The following is a 23,611-nucleotide window of genomic DNA, read 5'->3' on the forward strand; positions in this document are numbered from 1 at the left end:
CCAGGTGCAAGTGGGCAAGGGTGGGAGTGTTTGTGCTATCTGAGGGTGTATGTGCGCAAACTGTGGGTGTATTGTAAGTTAATGAAGTGGCACAAAGAGGAATTTGCTATTTTTCTGAAAAATAGGTCATTGCACTAAGACAATTCAAAAGCACATCTATTTCCAGCGCAAGTCTAAACTCAGTTCCTGCATTTGTAGTTTAGAGATTCCACCTGCAGGTGGTAATAATAAAGTTAATGTCCAAACTCACAGTGGAACATAAAATGATGTCCCTAAAAAGCTGTTATATGAAACAAATATTTATGAGATTTGTCTTAAACTACCTTTAAGTCATGGTTTATTTTTAAATTATTATTATTATTAGGTAGTGATCAGATTTGTATTGGTATTGTTCCACCTGTTGTTGTAGAGTGATGTTGGAAAGAGTAAAATGTATGGATTTGGTATGATTTTTCTGACCACTTAGTTATTTAGATGATATTTTAGTTTTGTTTGAAGAGTAATTTGAATTTAGAAATATTTTTGGTTGAATTTTTTGGTGTTTTAATAAATTAATAAAATTTTTCTAAATAAAAAAAATCAACCTGTGGAATATGCCTGATATTCAATAATGACGCTGTAAATGCAAAAAAGAACGTAAGTCCATACAGTCATTTTACACTTACTATCATGAATGTGCTGTCATATCACTGGTGCTTGACACGAAATGGACTAGATAATACGAATTAAATTGCACTTGACCCAACCCATTAGCACTTTGCGCATGCAATTTCGCCAAACCAACTTGCACCAAGACTTAAGAGTATAATGGCACGAAATGACCAAACCTTCATGGCCATGCCAATTGACTTGCGCTTAGTGCTAGCACTCTTAAAATAGGGCCCATATTGTTTCCACTAGTGGCTGTGTATTTTAATGTTTATGAACTGGCCCCATTTACTCTATACTAAGTGCCTTTTTTTTTTTTATAAACGAGGGACGAGTCAAAATATATTTTTGTGGTCAGCCACAAATGCTGTTGATTGAGCTTGTGTTGAAAATTCATTTAATATGCTGAGAGAACTATAAGAAAAATAACCATTTGTAGGTTGATTTCCCTGAAACATATCACTCTGTTTGTTTGTTTGTTTGTTTCTTTCTTTCTTTATTTCTTTGTATGTTTGACCAGCCTGACACAGCAAAATTGGCTTAGCCAATGGCACGAATTTGTGATGAGACTATCTGTTTGATATACCAATGGTAGATGGGGAAAGTGTTTGGGAAATGCATTTGAAAACACTCAATATTTTTGCAGTCAGCTTGGTGATGCTAGTGGTGCAGAAATGTGCACACTTCAGCTTTAAGTAATGTCATAAGTCTGCAATCAATATTCATTTTGAGATTTCAATATGAACTCAAACATCAGAGTCTTCCAAGACTGAAGTTTCTGAGCTGTGCTCTCAACATTCATTTTATGGCTCCATTCTTTTTCAGTACTTCATGGCAACAATGGTCTCATTTATGTCTATTTTTATTTCTCCATAGAGCTTTGAGTAGAAACACCTGAGATACTAAAGTTGATACTAAAAAAGCATAATTGAGCCCTCTATATGTCTCATGAGCTATGAAAGAACACCCTCTGAGCAATTAAATTTCCCCTGGGCATGGAAATGTTCATAAGAAAGACAGATTTTTTCATTTTCTTCTTTTGTACTGTGTTAAAAAGCTCAGGACATTTGTTGAGGCTAAGCATGACAAACAGTTGTGTGTATGTACATGTGGATGTGTCGAGACAGACTGCGAGTGATGACAGAGACACATAACACCACTTCATTTCAGCTCCGTCGGCACACATGCCTCAGATTACCAAAACTAGTCCTTGCAGCTTCATCACTGAACACTCAAACGTTGACACAAACACATCCCATTCAAACACACATTTTGTGTGTTTTATTCATGAAACACAAACCTTCGGCACACACAAAGCACTTTACATCACGCAAACTCAAGAACATATCCAAAGCAAAAGTATGCATGTTTAAACACACTGACACATTCCAGAGTTCCCTGCGTACGCGGCTCACATACCCAACCATGGCATTAAATGTGCACTCTGCATTTTTTGTTTATGTTGCACTGGGCGATATGGCAGTCGTCTTGGACTTGTATTTACACCTAGCGGTATGGCTGCAGCATCAGGCAAAAGCAATTGTCTTTTGTTACTGATGCCATTGTAGTAAGACACTATGCGCAATCAGCTACGATTACATGAATATTCCAGGTTCAATACAAGATAAACTGCTCAACCGACAGTATTTGTGGCATAATGTTGATTAGCACAAAATAAATAAATACCCATGAAAAGTACTTGGCATTGTTCAACAAACATATTTGATACATATTTACCTTTCAGTATTCAGCTGTGAATGCATGAGATTAATATAATAAACGCAGTTAAGGGATTTATTTACCTAATTTGGCATAATTGTTTCATTATGTTCTTTCCATGTTTTTGATGAATTTAAAACCTGTGTTTTTTGTACAAGTGAGATGAGATAAGAGCACTGTTGCATTAATATATGTATTAATATATACAGTACATAATTATATTTACACATTTTGCTACAAGTATATTCCAAACAAACTCCTGAACCCAGCTTCTCTTTTTTCAAATGTCTGGATAAATACACGTGGAATATGTACATTAAGTAAAAAAGTTATAGTATCAAATATGATGCATAACATTAAAAATATTATTAAAGAAAACATGTGCTCACTGTCTTTATTTCATTGCTGCATATTTGTATTGAATTCAGGATTTCTTGAGCATAGTGAGAAAAAGAACAACTAATACTTTATGTGTAATATTGTGCTTGCAATAAAAACTGCAGTGAGTTTTGGCAATTGGTTTGTCTACACTCATAGTAAAGTATTGCATGTTAAGCTACAAGCTTAGTCCAAACAAACTGCTGATCCTAACAAAAAATTGTATTGCTAGGATATTACACAGTGATATAAATATTAAATGTACATTAAGACAAAACACCAGGTATATTGAAAAAGATGATATCAGCACATTACATACATATTTTTAAAAGAAAGATTTTATATTATTTATTTACTGCATATTTGTATTGCATTTAGAGTTTCTGTGCATGAGATGAGTAAGAGAGCACAGAAAACACTCCAGTGTCTTTATGTTAATACATAATATTTATAATGCATGCACATATATTATAAGCAGACATTCAAAAACAGACCGGGTTCATGTTTGTAGTACAAAGAGTTCATGAACTGCAACTATTTAGTTTTAAAGTATATCATTTTCAGGTGTGTAAACTCATCAGTATCTGCATGTCCGTAAATCAAATTTTTTGGATTGTTGGTGACCATTATTTGGACACGGTGTTAATAGCGCCTTAGGAATCCAATGTTCCTATTCAAAAGCTTGTTTGGAACAAACATTAGCACAAAAAATTCTGGCTTGGTGTGAATAGGCCTGTGGTGCACAAAAAGAGATCATAGGCATAATGTCAGACTCAGTCACCATTTACTGTCATTGCATCTTTTTTCCATACAATAAAAGTGTGACTGAGGCCTAGTCCACACTAATACGTTTTCATTTGAAAACGCATCTTTTTCTCTCCGTTTTGGCCTTCCGTCCACACTGAGACGGCGTTTTTGTCCACGGACACTGAACTTTTTGAAAACGCACTCCAAAGTGGCTACATTTGAAAACGCCATTTTCACGTTGTAGTGTGGACTGTGAAAATGGATGCTAAAATGATCACGCATTTTAGTCATGTGATCTATCCAACCAAAACAATCAAGATGGCAGCCCGTGTTATAGTGGTGCTGTTGTGCCTAATTAAAAAATAAATGTCACTTTGTACAACCTTCACATTGCGTTCCTTCAAAAGCGAAGGGAAGTTTACTCGGAATTGGAATCCGGCGACGGAATGGGAGGACAATTGCGTTTCAGACCGCACATGCAGAGGCGATTTTCCGCATGTGCAGTGACACGATTTAAGCATTTTCATACGTTTCAGTGTGGACGAGCAACTTTTGGAAAACGCTTGAAAACGTTAGTGTGGACAGAGAGCATTTGAGTTTTGAAACAAAAACGTTGTTTTCAAATGTATCCGGATTAATGTAGACGTAGCCTGAGGCTAACATTCTGCCTAACATCACATTTTGTTATCCGCAGAAGAAAGAAAGCAATCTGGGTTTGGAACAGCATGTAAGTGATTAAATGATGGCAGAATGTTCATTTTTGGGTGAACTATCCCTTTAAAATCTGTTCCAAACTCACATCTCCGAGAGTTATTGCTCGCACATTCATCATTGCGTCCACCTCGAGCTCTATCATACACATGTTCGACTCTGAAAAGACATGTAATCTCATCCTGACATCTAACTCGTCCACACAATACATCTCCCTAAGAGTCTGGAAGTGTCACTCGAAGAAGACCAGAGGGGAGAACAGAGTGAGAAGACAGGCTGTTCCAGTCCTCGACCTGGCCTCCTCGTGTTTTGTACCACACAAAAAAGAAACAGAGAAACTTTTCACAATTTTATCGAACTTGGCCATCTTTCAAACAAGAGATCTATCTCTGTGCCTCTCTTTCTCCCTCACTTTGCATGCCAGTGTTCCTGCTCTTTTAGTATTCTCATGACTTTTGACATGAGTTATTCAAAACTGGAATGCACATGTTGTGAAGTTATGATTTTGACTGATGAAAAGTTATACACTCCTCCCCCTCATTTTGAGGCCACACCCAATTGGACAAGTCCATTAGGAAACCTCTCCCCTGCACGGTCGCCATGGCAGAATCCTCATACTGCACGTGCCCAGTCCTGCCTGTTAGAAACCTTGAAGCTCCGCCTCTACTCAACGCTGGCCTCTTTATCTTCATCTGTCATCATTTTAAAATGCCAGTACACTCTTTACCTCTAAATACCGGCCCACTCGCTCACTCACACTCTCTTCCTCATTTCGTCTTCTTGACACACTGTCTCTCACCTCTACTATAGCCTGTCTCCACGGAATGGAGGGATCAAGGAAGGAAATCCATAAAGGGACAGAGGAGTATTGAAAGTGTATAGGGGAGAAAAGTAATCCAGCGGATTTTAGGGATGGAGCGAATAGAGCTGAGTTTCCATTTGTGAACAATTTGCAAAATTCCCAAACTGAGCTCTTAATGACCTGGCAGAGAGAGGCCACTACAGACTCTATCTCCCACTCGGACTGCGGTTACGCCAACTCTCAGAAAAAACAGACAAGAGTGGGAGTAAGCTGTGGCCAAAATATTATCAAAGACTTGGTGAATTCCCGTTTACACAAAGGGCTAAAGCCGTGCATTGCATATGTAATTACATCAGTACATGAACCAGACTGGAGACTTACAGCCAAAACAATCCAGCATCAATGATGGCCAACAAAGCACTGAAACATTCTGCTAACAGTTTGCTGTATATAATCCTTGGTTTTACAAGGTTCTCATTCGAAATTGTTTAGGTGGAAAATTTGTAGTGGTTCTAAACCTGGCGGGTCGTGAGACTCGTGACCCAAAAAGAGTTCCAGTTCTGTTTTAATGTGGTCACGGACAGCGGAGAAAAAACAATGCTAAATGCAAATAATAAAATACAACAAACCATTTAATCATGCATCATTTGGATAGCAAAACAGATGGGCTTATCAACATTTAAAAGGGCTGAGAAAATATTTCCTGTATGTTTTGTTGTTGACGTCAATGTCTGTGCATCCAATCAAATGATATGGTACATTGGTGCAAATTTTTCTGTCGTTTGGTAGAAGCTAGCCAAATTAGGTAGATCTCGACATGGACAAGTTTAACAAAACTATGCAATGTCAAGGAAAATGGGACTCCGACTACAGTAAACTAAGATTCACTTGCAATATGAATAGACATGGTGTGCTTAAGGTGGTTTGCTGGTCTTAGCTGGTTGAAGATGGTCTAGCTGGACTAACAGCTTGGCCAAGCAGGTATTTAGCTGGTTTAGCTGGTCTCCCAGCCTGACCAGCTGACAAGTGCCCAAAACCCATCTAAAACAAGCAAATCAGACCAGCCTTACCAAGATAAGAGACATGCCAAGACCAGCAAACCAGCTTTGACTTGTTTAAGTGTATTTTCAGCTGGGGTTTTTTTGCAATGAATTATTGGCTTATATTTGAATCCAAAGAAATTCAACTTTGTATGATGAACAAGTTTGATGCTGTGTTAGGTCACCAATTGATATCCAAAGTAAAATATGGGTTCTGAAGTGAAACCAGTTGAGAACCACTGAGCTAAAAGTTAAAGTCATATCTGATGAATCCCTATCACCCATCATGGTGACTTCATTTGTTTCGTGCTGAACCACTTAGTCAAACCATTTAACAACAAAGCCAATGCATTTGCAAATGCACTACTGAGGTCCACAGATATGTCATCCAATAGAACTTCTATATTTGCTTACAGCAGAAGAGTGTGTAAGTACTGATGCTAAGGAGTGATGAAGGAGAGGAACCTGGCAGAAAAGCAGAGGTGGAGATGAAAGATGGTGGAATCTTTGAGGAAATGGAGAAGTGCTCAGGCACACACATTGCTTGCTTGTTAATTTGATCCCTCTTGCACACATACTCATGCAAGTTGCGGAGGAGTGCCAACACTTAGACGGGAAACTTTTGCTGTAAATAAATAATCAGGCACAATGTAGCTCTTGTGTGCTCCGGCCTTTTAAGCTGAAGTAAGTAGTTTCTGCGGCAACAGTGTCACCAAGCAGAATTGCAAAAATATGCGCCACCCTAAAAGTATGTTATTGGTTGAGTCAGTGTGGCTGTGTTGGGCTGGAGGGGTTACTTTAACAAATAGGAATGTTTTGATGGTGCCATAGAGCCACAGTGTTATACTTTAAGGCGAAATCAACTTCACATCAGCTTTAATGACACCTATACCTACCCATTAATTTCTTCTTTTTTAATAAAAAAATAAAATCTATGTGCAATCAGAGCTCACCATACAATGTTTCCTTTTGACATCTCCCAGGCCTTTTAAATCACAGTTTGTCATACTAATGTGCGTCAGCAAATATGGTCTCAATTACATAACCATGCACATATGCGCTTTTGCACAGTGCCGTACGGGGTCTCGAGTTGGTAGGGTGTGCATACTTTTATGCATTTTTTTGTGTGGTAACACTTTACAATAAGGTTCTATTTGTTAATGCTTAAGGTTTGCACAATACATTTTACTGTTTATAAAAACATATATTGTTAATTGTTAGTTCATAGTTTGCTCGTAATAAATTAGGGTCATTTACATATGCATTTGTCCAAGGTGATAAAAAATGTGAAATCTTATATATATATATAAATAAAATACATGTGTCAGGTTCATATAAAAGTAATTTATGAGTTCATGTTGGTTTCACAATTTTTTGAAAAACATTCATAGCATTTTCTACAAGAAACTGATTAAATGATTTTAAAAATAGGATGTAACCATTAAGTAAAATGTATTCAAATATTTTTATTGCACATTTTAATCAGAGAGTTTCCACAATGTAATCATTCATTTAAAACATTTTCAAACATATTTTTCAAGGTGAAAAATATCTTTACAAATATCGTGAATTTTTTTAGTCAAGAGTATCAAGAAGTTTTAACCTGAACAAAATATGTCATTTTTTTATTAAAAGATATTGATATTTAATGATGACAAAATAATGACTTTTTAAAAACTTTACACACAGCCGTGAGGGTCTAAAGGGGTCCTCTTTATTTTTATTTATTTATTTTATTTTATTGTCACATGACAACATGTTGGTTACAGCAGATGACTTTGATTTGGTACAGAAAAGTTTCTCAAATATTAATCATTTCTTTAAATAAAATTGTTTCACTACTTATTTTTTAAAATAAATAATAATAAAAGATTATTCTGCATCAATCATGCCAACATCTTTCAGCTTTTAATGAGATTTTGATAGATTTTTGTACTGCCTCCGGCCGGTTACACCATATGACAATTTCTACTTTAACCTTGTATGACCCCGCATACACACACATTGTATTTTGGATTTGCAACACATAATTTAAATTAATTTAAACAGACTGAACTCAGTTCAGGAGTCATGTGACAAAACAACATTGCGCAGACAACAGCAGAATTTGTCTATTGTTTGTGTATTAAGAACTTACTTTGACTGTTTACTGAGATTTTAGTTGATGTGTTGTAATTCACATCACCAGAACATATTGCTGGTCAGAGGGGTTGAATAATTGTGATTGGAACTGGATGATTACCAGATGTAGTTTTGCTGGCGTTTCTGGCACACAAAAGATATTTGAGTGATTTTGAGAACAAAGAGTTCAGTTGACCAAAATTTTTAAATATAAATAAAAGCTTTTCTCCACAAATGTCATGTCAAAAAAATTCAACCCCCAAAGTCAATCATTTGTGGAGCATCCTTTACTCTTAATAACATCAAATAAATGTTTCAGGTAAATGTTCTCAGGCTTCAGACATCTCTCTATTGGAATCTTTAACACATTTCTCATGAGAAAAAGCTTCCGGCTCATTGAAATTCTTTGGTTTCTGTGTTGCCAACTGTTTCCTTGAAATCCCAACAAAGATTTTCAATGGAATTTTAATAATGGACTGAAAGGGCCATTCAAGGACATTCCACAACCCATCCCTGAACCAGATTTTGGACAACTTGGATGGATCCTTGGTGTTATTGTCTTGCTGGAAAGTTCAGTGATCACCGAGCTTCATTTTACACACTGAAGCCATCATATTTTTTACCAGAATAGCCTGATTTCTAAAGAATCCAAGGCGTCAGTCACAGAGTCAAGTTTTCCTGCAGCCGCAAATTATCCCCATAACAGGACTGACCCACCTCCATGCTTCACCTCCATGTCGCTCTTGACATCACTTTGAATTTCTTACTCCAGACATACTGCTGAATCATGGGTCTAAAACTAATTTTCAGTTTAGTGTCATAGGTCCCTAAAATCTTCTTCTAGGCTCCACAGGTCATTCCAAATTCCTTCTTGAATAATCAAGTCAACATTTCTTTTGGTGAAGTTTTGCTTTCTTCCACACCCAATAAGGTTGCTGTTGTACCATATTTAAAAAATGTATGAATGGTACTGCCAACTTTGTCTATTGGAAATTTAAGTGCCTTGGAAATGTACTTTTAGCCATGGCCTTTCTTGTGTAATGAAATAATATCCTCTATTAGCTTTAGTGACAGCTTATTTTTAATTGCATTTTTTGCTTAGAAATACACTTTTGCTTAAAACACTAAACTTAAATTTCAAAACTTAAAGGAGACCTATTATGCCCCTTTTTACAAGATGTAATATAAGTCTCAGGTGTCCCCAGAATGTGTCTGTGAAATTTCAGCTCAAAATACTCCACGAATCATTTATTATACCATGTTATATATGCCTCTTTTTGGTTGGAATCAAAAACACGATGATTTCATGTGTGTCTCTTTAAATGCAAATGAACTGCTGCTCCCCGTCCCCGACATAGCTCTGGTCTCTGTGAATACTATCAGAGACAATGCTAACTTTAGCTGTGGAATCAGCTAACATGCACATTCGGAAAGACGATTTGCAAACATTTACAAAATATAAAGTGCGATAATTACATCTTCAGGATATGAAGCTGGAACACGAACAGTTGATACTGATCCATGCTTGAGAATAAACATTTTTGAAAATCCTGCTTTATATTGATACTCATTCACAAAGCAGTCCGGTGTAAAATGATTTGCACAAACACACATTTTTGTATGTTTTGGGGCACATTTTCTCCAAAAACAAAACTTGTCCACTGTGTATTCAGTGGCTCTGGTGCCGGGAGTACATGAAGACTCTTATGTTCACTTTTACAGCCAATAACAGAACACTTATGACGCTTACGACATCATTATTCTCACTGTATCTGCTCCAGCGTGGAAAAAAATGGCGGACTGTGTGTAGATCACTCAGGGGAGGAGCTATGATAATAGGGTGGAGTCCATCACCAGTCGTGGGCAAGGCCTGCTCTAATGTGACATCACTTTAGAGCAGAAACGAAACTGTTCATTTTGACACACTGTTTTTGATTAATAGAAATATAAGAAAGAGGAGTGGGTGGACTTTTAACATTGTAGGGTGGTTGTGCACACACACTGCCAACTCACATTTATGTACAAACACCATGTAAAAGTGAATTTTGCATAATAGGTCCCCTTTGAATAAGTGCCATTGTAGAGTGATGGCTTAAATTTGTTTAAGTCAACTTGTGAAGCCTTACATATTTAAGAAACAGCTCCATGCAATAGGGGTTGTATAATTATGACATGGCTCTATTTAAAAAAAAATCCTGCCATTTAGAAATATTAGTTTATATATTCACACTATGACTTTGAATATGTCACTCAACTCATATCGATGTAATCTTTACAAATTCTGAGTCATCAGAAAAGCTTACCGTTGTAAATCCTTACTGTCTTGGTGGAGGTGAAATTTTGATTGTAATTGTACACTGAAACTGGTTTCAGTCCAAAGTTTAGAGTCTCTAGTTTCATCCGATATGCTAATTTAAAAATTTGAATGATTTATCTTGAAACCCCACGCTGCTAAAAGCAATGTACACGTATGTGTATTTTTTAGTGCATCTTTTCCATATAAATCCTATATTTACTGTGCACACACAATCAAAGGGTTCATCCAAAAGCTGTAAAATGTTGCTTTCAGAGGCTTTATATGGGGATTAGATGAAACTAAGATGCATTTTGATCTGTTCTGAGACCAGTGCAGACAGGCAGCACACTGGAGGCTAAGTCATTTACTAAATAGGGAGCAAGGGAGCATCCTATAGCATTCCTATGCAGCTAAGTGCATTCAAAAGTTCATTTCAGGCTACAGATCATATTTAGATCACTCAACATGTTTGACAGACATTGGAGTACAAGTGACTATAATGATTCGTTCCTGTGGAGGCAGTGAACAACAAAATATTTGCCTGTTTTCTGGATGACAAACTGGAACAAGCACACTGTTTTTATTATACAATACAAATGCCTTTACACAAGAAATTGGCCCCAGTCACATCAATAAACACTCATGATCACATACCAAAAGGGAACTAATATCATTGATACGTGCAGAGCCAGAGAAAGAGAAAGAAAGAGACAGCTGCATACAGAGCCGTAACAGGAGTACAAGATTAGAACCACACGGTCTTGGTCTGGTTAAAGGAAATGACCGAGCAGCCTTTCAAAACATCCCTCTTGGCGGCTCGGAGCTAGGCCTCCTCCCCTGATTGGTAAAAGGTTTCAGGAGAGTTTGAGGGCTCAGTCGAGATGCTATCACATAGTAAGTGCAGGTTATGGGCTTCCAACTGTTTGTTTGAAGAGCTCCGATAATGACAGGGATCAACTGATAAAGGCTTCTGCACGCTGCCACGTAAGACTCCCACACAGTTAAGCCTCGTGGAGCCTCACGGAGATCCTCAAACACAGTGGCCGGTGGCCCCATGTGTGCAGTGGCTCTGTTAACTCAATGTAAAAGCAATGGTGGAGCTCCATTAATGGATACTGTCCCCCCATATGTTTTGAGTACCTCTGAATGATCCAAGCAGAAAAGTTAGGCTTGAATTTCCATGCCATGCCAGGTCAGGCTCGTCCATCCATCCCTCTCTCTCTCTCTCTCTCTCTCTCTCTCTCTCTCTATCTATCTCTCTACCTGGCAATGTGTGCCAACTGCGCAGCTTAGGAAGGTGCTTGAACCTATCAGGATAGTTGCTTGAACACACCTAACCAAACTAGGTCACAGCATGACTATCTTCGGGATGTTATACACACTGGTCTAGGGAAGCATGCAGCATTACCATGCAGAAATACACACTCTCACACTCAAAGACAGGGCCCTCAGTATGTCAGGACTTTTATGAGCTTGGGATTTTTGCAGTCTAGCTGATAGACAGCTCTGACAACAGTGAAGAGGCCTGTTAAACCAACTCTGGGCCAATGCTCATCTGCCTTTGTTTTCTTTCTTCTGAGAGCCATCGATGAGAATGGCTCAGTAAAACAACTTGTGTCATGCCTGTCAAAAAAGAATGTCAAATGCCATCCCCAAAAGTAAATGAGGGCCTCTGAGGTCTTGACTCTCACCCAGTTACTGGCATTGCTTAGGGCCTGATGTGCCTTTAAGATATGCAAAAGGCCAGAGCAAATCATTTTCAGTTCAGAAACGAGTTTATAATCTTAATAGGGCAGTCAATTTAAAATATTAATTTAGTGTGATTAATAATAAGAAGTAATGCAATGAAATTAACTAAATTAATCATACCCCCTGACCGTATGAAAATGTATTACAGATGAGGGATTTTATAGTGAGCTGGCAGTGCAGAGTAAAATTGCAAGAGCTGTTCACAAAGGACTTGTTCCTTGTATTAAAAAATAGCTAGATGGAGGGCAGTTATCTATAGCAGTGTTTCCCAACCAACCAGTCTCCCTTGATGTGTTTTATTACACACAGGCGAGCACCCAGTTTAAGTCGATGCGGACCAGGCGGAAGTTTTGAGTTGTCCATTGAGTTCTGTTCAGTTCATTTTTTACGTGTTTTGTTCATATTTTAATCGTATTTGTTTTTAAATATTGCATTGTTCATGTCATGTTTTAGTGGCCTCCGCTGTCACTGTGGGGAAAAAACATGAATCTGCTTCGTGTGGTGTCTGTTGTTCATCTGTTCTCTTCATAAATAAATAAATGCGTAATCTGCTATATGCTCGTCCTGTAAGTTCATGATTAAAAATTAAAATGTGATTGAAAATTTAAGCTATTAAATGTCTTATTATCATTCAAATATGAAAATTAAAATGACGGGTAATAATAGATTATGACGGAATTTTTACGACCCTGTTCGCCAATAGGACGATGAGAAAGTCACATTTTTGAGAAATCTTTGCATAGCCGAATTTGAAACATTACAATTAAACACACTACTGAGACAAACTGAAAGCATGGACAAGTTCTTGAAAAGGAAAAATATTGACGATAGTTAGCCATTGTGGAATAGTGGTGTGCCGTAGAATTCTTTTGTCGTAAAAAGTGTGCCGTGTCAGATAAATGGTTGGGAAACACTGATCTATAGAGCGCAACAATGCCCATACACTTTTTAAAACGTCTTGGTTCCGGAAGAATTTTTCCCATTCATTTTTTCCATGGAGATTTCATAAAATCCTTCAATGAGTTCTAAGCCATAAACCAAACCAACCAGCTCAAAGGTGAATACAATTACAAAACTTTGATTTGAAGCACAAACAATGGAAAATTATAAAAGTATTGATTATTTGAATATATTGACCTTTGAAGCTGTTTGATTATGTATATAAAACAGTACATTTTAATATACAAGTATATACAGAATATTACATTTTACAAGTATAGAAACTAGGGATGTCCCGATACCAATTTTTTGAGAATGAGTACAAGTAAAGATACTTCCTATTTGGTACCAGCCGATACCAAGTCTGATACCTGTTTTTTGTTCTGAAATTCCATATCAACAGTCAGGGGCGGATTTAGGCATGGGCGACTAGGGCAGGCGGCATCTTGCGGCGGGGCGGCACAAGGCGGCTGTTTAATTAAATAAATGTGTAGTCTACATGTGCCTCACGCTACAAAGTGAAGTAGCGCTCTGCTCGCTGTCATATGCTACAAACAGTGTGCACAGTGCTCATGATGGTGTTTTCTGTACATGAGTCAAGGAGCTCTAAAATGTATGAGCACTTGGTGTTTTTATGTTTATCTAAATCGCAGCTTTTGTAGTTAAATTATCTCACTAGCAGCATACATTTATTTTAATTAGTGCACTGAATGTTTACGTAATGGCATTCGTACATCAGATGGTATTGTATTTTTAGTATCGCAACATTTTTCCGAGCATGAGTATAAGTACGTGAGCATGAGCATGAGTATAAGTACGGGTATTGGACCCGATTCCGATACCAGCATCGGTATTGGGACATCCGTAATAGAAACAATACATGCAAAATATTCCAATGAATTCTAATATATAAGCATTTTGTGAGTGTAGAGAGACCAACTTGATTGCGTCATTCGCAGTGCATCATGGTAGTAGGTGGTCGCTGTTTTCAATTCTCTGATTGGTGGATCTGTCTCTGCAGGATCATGGGTAGTGTAGTTCTTCACCAGATATTCCACTATTAAACACAATTATTTTAAAAATGAAGTTGAAATAACGCAGACAGATGGCTTCAACAGAAGCATACTGTATACCATATATTAACAACCACTGTCTTTAAATGTCTTTTGTAAATTATCGAAAAAAAAATACATTCTTATATGGAAAAAATAAATGAGATCTTTAATTCCGGAACCAGTATGTTTCCCTCTATTGGGGGGCTTTTCTCAGCAACTGCTAATATATGTGATTAATTGCCATTCATTTGATTAATTAATCGACCTATCATTTAATTACTTCCAATACAAGGATTAACAACTATAATATTTTATGTAAATTAGTTAGTATTATTTAGACAAAAAATTATCTGTAATACTAAAGCCAGAGCTCAGAATGCTAATAAACATTTGGCGTTTCAAGCTCTGCCAATAAATTCTCAACTTTCCCAGATTCAAGCAAATATTTTGTTTTTCCACAAAGGCAATTAGGTTTTTGGCCGTCTGCATATGCAAGGTGAAGTATGTTTCTCATTTTCATGAAAAGCAGACAAAGAGGGCTTGTTTGTCGTGTGTCTGTCAGTGTGTGTTTTCACAGCGGGGTGTGTTCTTGGATTCCACCGCACTAGGACGTCATCCCCAGGTGCTTCCATCACCCCTCCCTCTTTCTCTCTCTTTCCGTCTCTCTCTCTCTCTCTGTAAATACCTATTGGATTATGTGGGCGCTGTGGAGGGGTGGGTACTGATTGACATCTAAAAGGAATGATGTTCAGACTTGCTGAGGAGAAAAAGAGGCACACCAGGAGACGGTGAGGAGTGTGTATCAGTGCATGTGTCTTTTGAGGAGGGGGGGATTTATCGTCTTTTGCTTTGTTATTGCCATCCAAACCCATCACAGATTCCCCCCTCGGGCCTCAGATGAGATTTCAGATGTCTGTGGCTTACCTTTTCCCTTAAGCTACTGTCTAAACAAGAAAAGTCCACAGCCTACAAGAACGATCTCACACACACACACACACACACACACACACACACACACACACACACACACACACATTCTTACAACACACTCTGATTCTAACCTGGCAGAGAATGTGATATACTTAATCTAAAAATGATTTTTCATATTTTACTTGTTGTTTTTTGGGTTGTTTTTTCACTAAAAATGAATTTGTTCAGAAATAAAAGGGTTGTTTAATGGCAGCTCTTTCCCTCTTTCTCTGCCACCTCTTGTTTGCACAGTGTCTGTCCTTCAAAGATGTAAAACAGCGCCCCCTATGACATATCTTTCTGCAGTGTTGAAAAATGCCCCAAAGAATTGTAATTTTTTCAGAGAACATGGCTAGAGAAACTTTAGAATCAAGAGCATTACAATTGCATGGTACATTAAATAAACATTAGTCATCTCTGTTTTTATTTATTTTAAATGTTCTCTATTTTCCTCGCCCCTTCACAGAAAAACAAATGAACAAATAAGCATTCTCATGGCTATGTTCGGAATAGCATACTTCCATACAACTCTTCTAACATACTTAATTTACCAAAATGTGCAGTAACCAACAGAGGGCACTATGCAAAATGCTTTATTCCACAATGTAATGCAATCAACTTGACTTATTATTTCCAATGTGACTAATTAACTGGAAGGAACAGCTACTATTTTCTTTTTAAATGGTAAGCAGTAAACAGTGTATTCTGCTTATTATTTAGTAAGCAGTGAGCTAGTATTCTATTTCGAACATAGCCTCTGACTGTGTTAAACTAATGCAGAACAGATAAAACACTCACACAACGCTGCCATCTCTTTGGGAAGATCCGCTCCGAAACGCCCAAACAGGCTGCTATTGGACAGCAGGTCAAATGGGGAGTGGCTCCGCATGGAATTGAAGGCAAAAGGGTAGACAGCAGGTGGGAAACCAGTCATGTGACCCACCTGCCGTTCCCGGTTGGTTGCCATGGTGACGGTCGGTTGCCAAAGGCTGGTTAGGCCTGTCTTTCGCTCCAGTTTCCTATGCGACAGCCTCAGCCAGAATCACAGTTCAGCTTTCAGTTGTCCGACAAGACACACCTTTAGAAGGAAACAAATAACAGGTTAAGAATTTGAATGAAGAATTATCAATGATACAACACGTTCTGTAAGTCCATATACACTGTAAACCTCAAGACTGCCCTATCGATAAAGGTGCACTTAATAACTCTTGTTTATTTTGTTTATGTTTTATGTTTTTGTATCACAAAAAAATATGTTTTCTGTTATCAGTGCCATCCTAGAAATGCCCTATTTGCATAACTGAAATACAGTGTATTTTTCCCATGAATTTCTTCCATAGGAATTTCATAAAATCCTTCTAAGCCAAGAACCAAACCAACCAGCTCTGGGGTGAATCACAACATTACAAACTTTAATTAAAAGCATAACAGTATTTGAAAATCTGGAAGCACTATGAATGACATCAAATAAATGAAAAATATGGACAATTGATTTAAAGTTGTTTATAATAAGTTTCGCTTTGTTCGGCGCAACTCTCTGATGGATCTTTCTCTTCAGGATTCATGGGTAGTGTGGTTAATTACCACAAAGTCCGCTATTAAACACGATTTAAAGAAATTAAATAAAATGTCATTATGCATATAACATTTTAATGAGGAAACATTACCTGGTGCACCTTTCAGAACCCCCAACAAGAGCCAGCAGTGAGTGGAAGAGAGCATTTGTGTGTTTTAAGAGGAGGGTGGAGTCTGAGGCAAAACGATGGGGCGATATGTAAAAACAGGGCGAGAAAGGAAAGAGAGATCAAAAAAAGAAATGAAGGGGAGGGAAAATAAGAGCAGTTAGAAAAAGGTTCGGTTGAGGGGGAGAGAGAAAGAAACAGAAAGAGAGCGCTTGTCTCCACAGTTTTGAAAGGTGTCCAGACTTTTGTGGTGTTTCCAGGCAATTCCATATGATTTAAATCACCCAAACTCCACAAGAAAGAGCCTCTCTGTTTGTTCTGCCAGCCTCCCAGCCCTGCACAGCTCTCCCCATAGACCTGAGGCCCCGACAAAGGCTCCACTGATGAAGATGAGAGACAGAAACTAAAAATGTGAAATTTTTCAGTGTTACAATTTATCTCCCATCCCAGCTTAATAAGCAGAGACGGCTATAAGCCATTTGTAACGTACAAACTGTGGTTCTGTGGCACTATCAAAACATTGGTCTGTTCATTTGAGCATCCTGACCAGCCCATCACAGCAACATTGGTTTAACCAATGGCAAGCGTTTGGGATGTGACACTAATGGCACAGAATTTACACACTTTTTCTTTAAAGATCAAGAGTGATTGTTTGTCCAAAGTATTGTGTATCTTTTCCATAATGTTTCTGTTCAGTTTTTCTCTCACACACACACACATTCTCTCTCTTTTATCACTCCCTCTGTCAGTACCTCCTTTCGGTTTTACTTTTCATCGACTGACAAGGTTGAAAATGAGGTAACCCTTATTGTTGGTGAAACCGGACACTCCACAATCATGGAAAACCGTCAATTCAAATCTCACTCCATGCCTGAGAGAGCCTCTCATACACACACACACACATACACACAAACAGTCATAGGTTTGGACACAAATGAGTTTTGATTAAAGGCTTCAGCTTATAGACTTGAATTTAGCTTTGTAGACAAATATAAATTACATACTGTATGCATTGCTTTCCAAAACGAATATTTTTGAGATGATGCATTGGACCGTACATGAAGGAAAAGCAGCCAACAATTGCCCAGCATATGGGTGATTCTCACGAAATCTATCAAGAAAATGTCCTGGTCCTACTCTACTTCATAATCAAAAGAAACATAAAAAATATATATTTTGCATATAAAATGCAAAATAAAAAAATATATGTGTGATCAATTGTGATATTACTTTCATGACAGTTAAACACTTTTTACAGTCCTATGACTTTCTCATTACTTACGAGCCCCTAAAGGGCCAAGGTGGTGGGGGAAAAAAATTGTAGCGTGGGAAAAAAATAAGCAAATGTTTTTGCGTTTTCTCACAAAACTTTGCTTTCCCCCGAGAAACTATGCGTTCTCTCGCAAATATTTTTGAGTTATCTTGCAAAACTTTGCATACTCTCGCAAAACTTGTGCTCTTGTATATGCATTCCGTGCCTGAATGCTGTGCAGACTATTGCATTTATAAAAGAGATGAGTCGAGATGACAGGTGCCGGTGCCTACTTTTTGTGGAAAACTGTATCTTGTAAACATGTAAAGAGTGAGAAGATACAGTGACTCCTTTCTGTATTGCATCATTACATCCTACATAAATCTGAAATGGCATAATGCAAAAAAACTAAAAACAATTATATGATTTTGATGTAATTCAAAATGCAACATATTTCAAAATGCTAAAAAAACGACAATTGTTATGCATGTAGCATGTTTTTCCAAACTACAGGCCTAATGGAATTTGAATATCATATGCTAAAATGTTAACTATTATTTGATATGTATGTTTATGTGGCCATTTATCATGCGCCAGCAGATGGCGACAATTGTGTTATGAGTAAGTCAATCATACAACACTGACATGTACCAAACCGAATAAATTATGCCTCCACAGGGCTCTCCGAAGGGAGAGCAATCATGGTGGTCAAACTAAAGGGTTGTTCCAAATACATACAAATGATTTAAAAGTGAGTTCCGAATTGCAGTTTTTTTAAAGTCCAAAGTGATTTTTTTCCACTACCATCTTGACCCTTTATGGCCTCAGTACATTACCGCAATATGAAAAAAAGTATTTTTTATTTAAATTGTAAAGTATTTATACATATAGTAGGACTCCCTTGGTACTGCCTTTCATTGTGGCCAGTTTGAATAAAAAAATAATTTGTACAATTATTTCTATCTTATATCTTTTTTTAAGCAAAACAGTAAAAAAAAAAAATACTATATTACGGTAATGATCTTTGAAAACAATGGGAATAGTAAAAGTAAAATGTCCGGAGGCATTACGATAATGAATTGGGGGTAAAATATTGTTAAGAGTCCTAAAATAATGTCACAATGCAAAAACTCTTCCTAAATGCAGTTCTTTATGCAGGTTTAATTTATATATATATTGTGCAGTGATTTGGGGTTAAATATGACCAGGAAATTTTCCTGACAGAACCCCTCTTTTTTTGTCCATTTTTTGATCCCCTCTCCCTTGAGTGTTTTTATGAGTGGGTGGTGCTGGCGGCTTGTTGTTTAAATGTGGTTTTTGAAAAATGAGCTGAGCTAAAGAATTTTGCATTTTGGAAGCGCTGTGGTTTGTGAATAAGGGCTTAAAGCAAGGGAAAAATTCTGCTCATGAACTCGGCATAAACACACTTCGAGTGGAGAAAAAAGGAGGCAGATTCAGTGACTGAGTACGAGCACTGGGGGGCACTAGGGGGGCGGCTCTCTAGCCAGGAAAGAAGCTTGGGCTTTCCAAGACACACATTCAAATGGTTTCTTTCTCACTGTCGGATAAAAACCCTCGCACCTGAACACATACTGGAATACTGTGCTCTCGCTCCATAACAAATGCACATTGATCTACTGTAATCCACACAACGAAGCCCAAAGAAATCTCTTTCCAAGTCACACACACGTAAATCTAGTTCAAAGAGCATCTTTTATAAGAATCTAATGCATTAAACATACTAAAACAAATATTTTTCTATCCCAATGTGCCCCTTTCTTCCATGGCTCCAGTATGCACATCTGTCCAACACAGACACACACATACTAAACACACTCTCCCTCCCAGTCTCTCTCTGGTTCTGTTTCTTTCAGCAGAGCCAGTTAATTACAGCCTATTGCTGCAGGCAGCTTCAAACCACCACTAATTTAGAGTTCCATTACAGTAAACTCTTCCACATGTGCATCCAAGCTCGGGTGGCCACGTCTAAGGAAGGAGCTCTTCAGATAGGCACACGCCCCTAAGCAGCCACAACAAGGCTTGCCATCACCCCCCTCCATCTCTTTTTCTCTGTCTGGTTTTCATCTGCATCTATGTGCCCTCAAACCCATCACTGCCCACATTGCCCCCTCTCCCCAAACCCCCTCCAGCTCCAGCTCCGTCCGTGACCCCTCAGAACTGTTCCATATGTAACAGATATCATTTAATGCTTACCATTCAAAACCACACATTGGCAAAATCAACGTGTTTACCCTGGAGACCAAAGAGCTATCAAATAAAACCTTTTCGCAATCGCAGAGGAGGGCAGTCGTCCACACTTAAGCTAAATTCACTATTTGTTAAACTAAAATAGTTACTGACTATTATAATAAGATGATATCAGAATCACACTTTCCTCTCTATTACTCAAGGCCAGGAGCTGCTTGTTTAAAATCCACCAGGCATTTTACCCAACATTTACATTGAAATGCTTAGTTTCAACTGTTGTTTATGCAAGGGATAAAATATAAGATATTATTGTGGTGAAACAAAACAATTGTAAGATAAGACAAGATATTCTATTCACGTTTTTTGTCTAGATTAAGATTAAGGTAATAAAGATGATTTAAGATTACAAATATTGATCACAGGATGGAAAAATTCCAATTCCAATTATGATTATTGTGATTCCAATTATAATTGGAATTCCAATGATTCCAATTATGATTATTTTTGGGATTATTCATCACAGTGTTTCATGCCCGGAGAATGGTGTCTGGATCCTGACTTCCCCGTCTGGGTCATTTTCGGTTTTGGTGTCGGGATCCGGACACTCATGCTCCATGACTTGTCTTTTGTTGGCTTGAGTGCATTACACTTATGTTATCTTGGCAGGATTCACTCCTGTCAATAATCTGTGTCTGTCTTTCGTGACCACGAACGCACGTTGCATTCACTTTGTGCTGCGTGCCCGGGTCGCGAACTGTCTTCACATTGTGCTGATGTTCGGTCACTTCGGTCTGAGGTCTCGGATTTATTTGTGGCCGAACTCTCGCACAGGTGTCCTGTCTCGTTTTGTCCCCTGTTACGTGCATTGCGTGGTGTTTGCCTCGTGATGTATGCTCAGGTTTTGTCTAGTGTGAGAATGCATGGCATTGCTTTGCTAGCATTGCTGAGCATTCTCTCGTCTTATCTGTAGGTTGGCATGAGCGCATGTTGTCTATTGTCTTGGTCTCTTGCCATTTGGGTGTCTGTGTCTTGTGAGAGCATGTGGCTTTGTTTTGTTTCTGTATTGCCACGTGTCTCTCAGTCTTGTGTCATACTTGCTCGTCAGCATGCAGAGCATGTCAAGAAGCTGTGCAGGGTACTGCAGCAGGACAAATCCATGTGGGGATATGCCCTTGAATGGAGGCCGTTCCCCAGTCAATGCCAGCATTCACAGCCACGGAGTGTGTTCCCAAATTGTTGTCGGCGCTCACGGTCATGGAGACTGTTCCCCAGTCGCTGTCAGCGTTCACAGCCATGGAGGCCATTCCCCAGTCACTGCCAGCATCCACGGAGTCCGTTCCCCTGCCAGCGTCAAAGGAGGCCGTTCCCCAGGTCCTGCCAGCGCTCCTGACCATGACGACCATCGATGAGCCTGCCCTGTTCTCTATGGTCATCGAGTTTGTCCAGTTCTCCGAGGCCATCGACGAGCCTGTCCTGTTTCCTGGGGTCATTGAAGCTGTCCAGTTTTTTCACTTTTTCAAGTTTATTTTTTGGATTAATAAATCCCTTTCATTTGCACTCTGCATTTGGGTCCTTATTCTCTCCAAACCTGACATAACAAGATGATTATGACTGTTGATCGCACGACAGCAACAAGAAAAAGACCAGTAGGAAAAATAATACAGCGTAAAATAAGTTACAATTCAGTTTGATTCAGTTCGATTGTGATTATTGATCACAGGATGGAAAATCGGGTGTTACAGCAACAAGACAACAAAGGATAGGAAAAAGAACTGGAATAAAAAAAAAGAGTGCATGGAAAACTATTTAGACCTTGCCTTAATTTAGACCTCATCCAAGTGGATGCTGCACACTGGTGGTGGTTGAGGAGATTCCCCCTGTACTATGTAAAGCGCTTTGAGTGCCTAGAAAAGCGCTATATAAATGTAAGGAATTATTATTATTATTATTATTATTATTATTAAGTCTTCTGAACTTTTGACTTCTGACTCTGACAGAAGTACGAGCATTAAGAAACAAAAGGAGGGACACTGGGGTGAGTAGAGAAAAACATCAAAATAACACCCAAAAAAAAAGGGATGGAGAAAGGGAGAGAAAAAGAAAGAGCAGAAAAATAGTGGAAAAGAAGGAGAAAAAAAGGGGAGCAGGAGAAAATCCAAATCGCATGCAGCTTTTTGAAAATGAACTGATTGAAAAGGGATCTGTGTTCTTAGAGTTTTCCCAAACACAATAATGAATTAATAAAACACTTGGCGCCTGTGTATTTTCATGAGTCACATCGGCAAAGAGTTTTATAGAGTATGTTCTACTTTTATAGAAGGTAGGCTGAGCCGAAAGTGAGCTCATTCTCAGGTCCTTGCCCTCTCTCTCTCTGGCAAGGGCCCCTGGGGCGCATTCATATATACACACACACACACACACACACACACACACACACATATGTGTAAATGCATGCACACATGTTCTCCCTTTACTGCTATTCTCTGGCTGACCCTCACACATATGCTCAATTCAAACTCTCCTCTTGCCTGCTGTGGCAGTCCAATAGGGCCAAGAGGGGGGCCAACAGCGGGCACCCACCACTGGCGTTTGCTGGGATTAGAAGAACAGGCTGGGACTTTCCAAAAGCCTGATTTCACCACTGTTTCTCCGCACAGAACAAACACATCATTAGCGGAGCATGCTGAGGCCTATTAGCCACAGAGAAAGAAAGAAAGATTGAGCTAGACAGAAAGAGAGAGAAAATACTCATGGCATTGCTGGGTGATGCACTGTGTATCTTTGACAGGATCAGTTCAATGTGATTCATGGTTCCTCAGAGCTGGGCTGAGCCATGTTGGTGACGTATACTCCCCTCTGAAGTCCTAAAGTTTGCCACTGTGAAAGGGTGAGCAGGTAGTGTTTAGAGACAAAGTATCCATTTCACTCAGGAGAGAATTACCTCTCACGGATCATGTGTCCCTCCTACTGAAGGTATCACATTCCCTCTTGAAAATAACAATATCGAGACCTAACTGTTGAGCCATCACAAAATTGTCCTTAAAAGGTGTAGTATGTAATTTATTTGTATCAGCTAAATATACAGAGACACCTGAATACACTTTCAGCATATTATTCCCTAATCAACCACAATCTAGTTTAAGCAGGCTCAATCAGCACTGAAACAGCGCTGCATCTTGAGTATTTAAAGTAAATAATTGTCATTCCTTTCATGAATCTTCCTTGCAAACATATCCCAATTTAGCATTACTACCGCCCGAGGAAAGCAGGTGGTAATCTAGATTTTATTTTAAAG

At 38.5% G+C, this 23,611-nt stretch overlaps 1 protein-coding gene across 4 annotated transcripts in view; it reads right to left on the bottom strand.

Moving 5' to 3' along the window:
* The window catches only part of LOC127618699 (retinoic acid receptor gamma-A), a 74,550-nt gene that overhangs the window by 32,930 nt on the left and 18,009 nt on the right, over positions 1-23,611 (bottom strand). For 2 of the 4 annotated variants that reach the window (XM_052091294.1, XM_052091295.1), the window contains exons 2-3: positions 15,973-16,252; positions 14,091-14,207 (exon numbers count right to left, since the gene is read on the bottom strand). In XM_052091294.1, coding sequence (XP_051947254.1) covers positions 14,091-14,207; positions 15,973-16,141 — 286 coding nt within the window. In that variant the 5' untranslated portion in view covers positions 16,142-16,252. Of the gene's footprint in view, positions 1-14,090; positions 14,208-15,972; positions 16,253-16,841; positions 16,908-23,611 lie in introns of those variants that run through there. The other 2 variants (XM_052091297.1, XM_052091298.1) reach the window with 2 other exon arrangements.

This window comes from Xyrauchen texanus, chromosome 25 (genome assembly GCF_025860055.1).
Source record: "Xyrauchen texanus isolate HMW12.3.18 chromosome 25, RBS_HiC_50CHRs, whole genome shotgun sequence".
Classification (NCBI taxonomy): Eukaryota; Metazoa; Chordata; class Actinopteri; order Cypriniformes; family Catostomidae; genus Xyrauchen; species Xyrauchen texanus.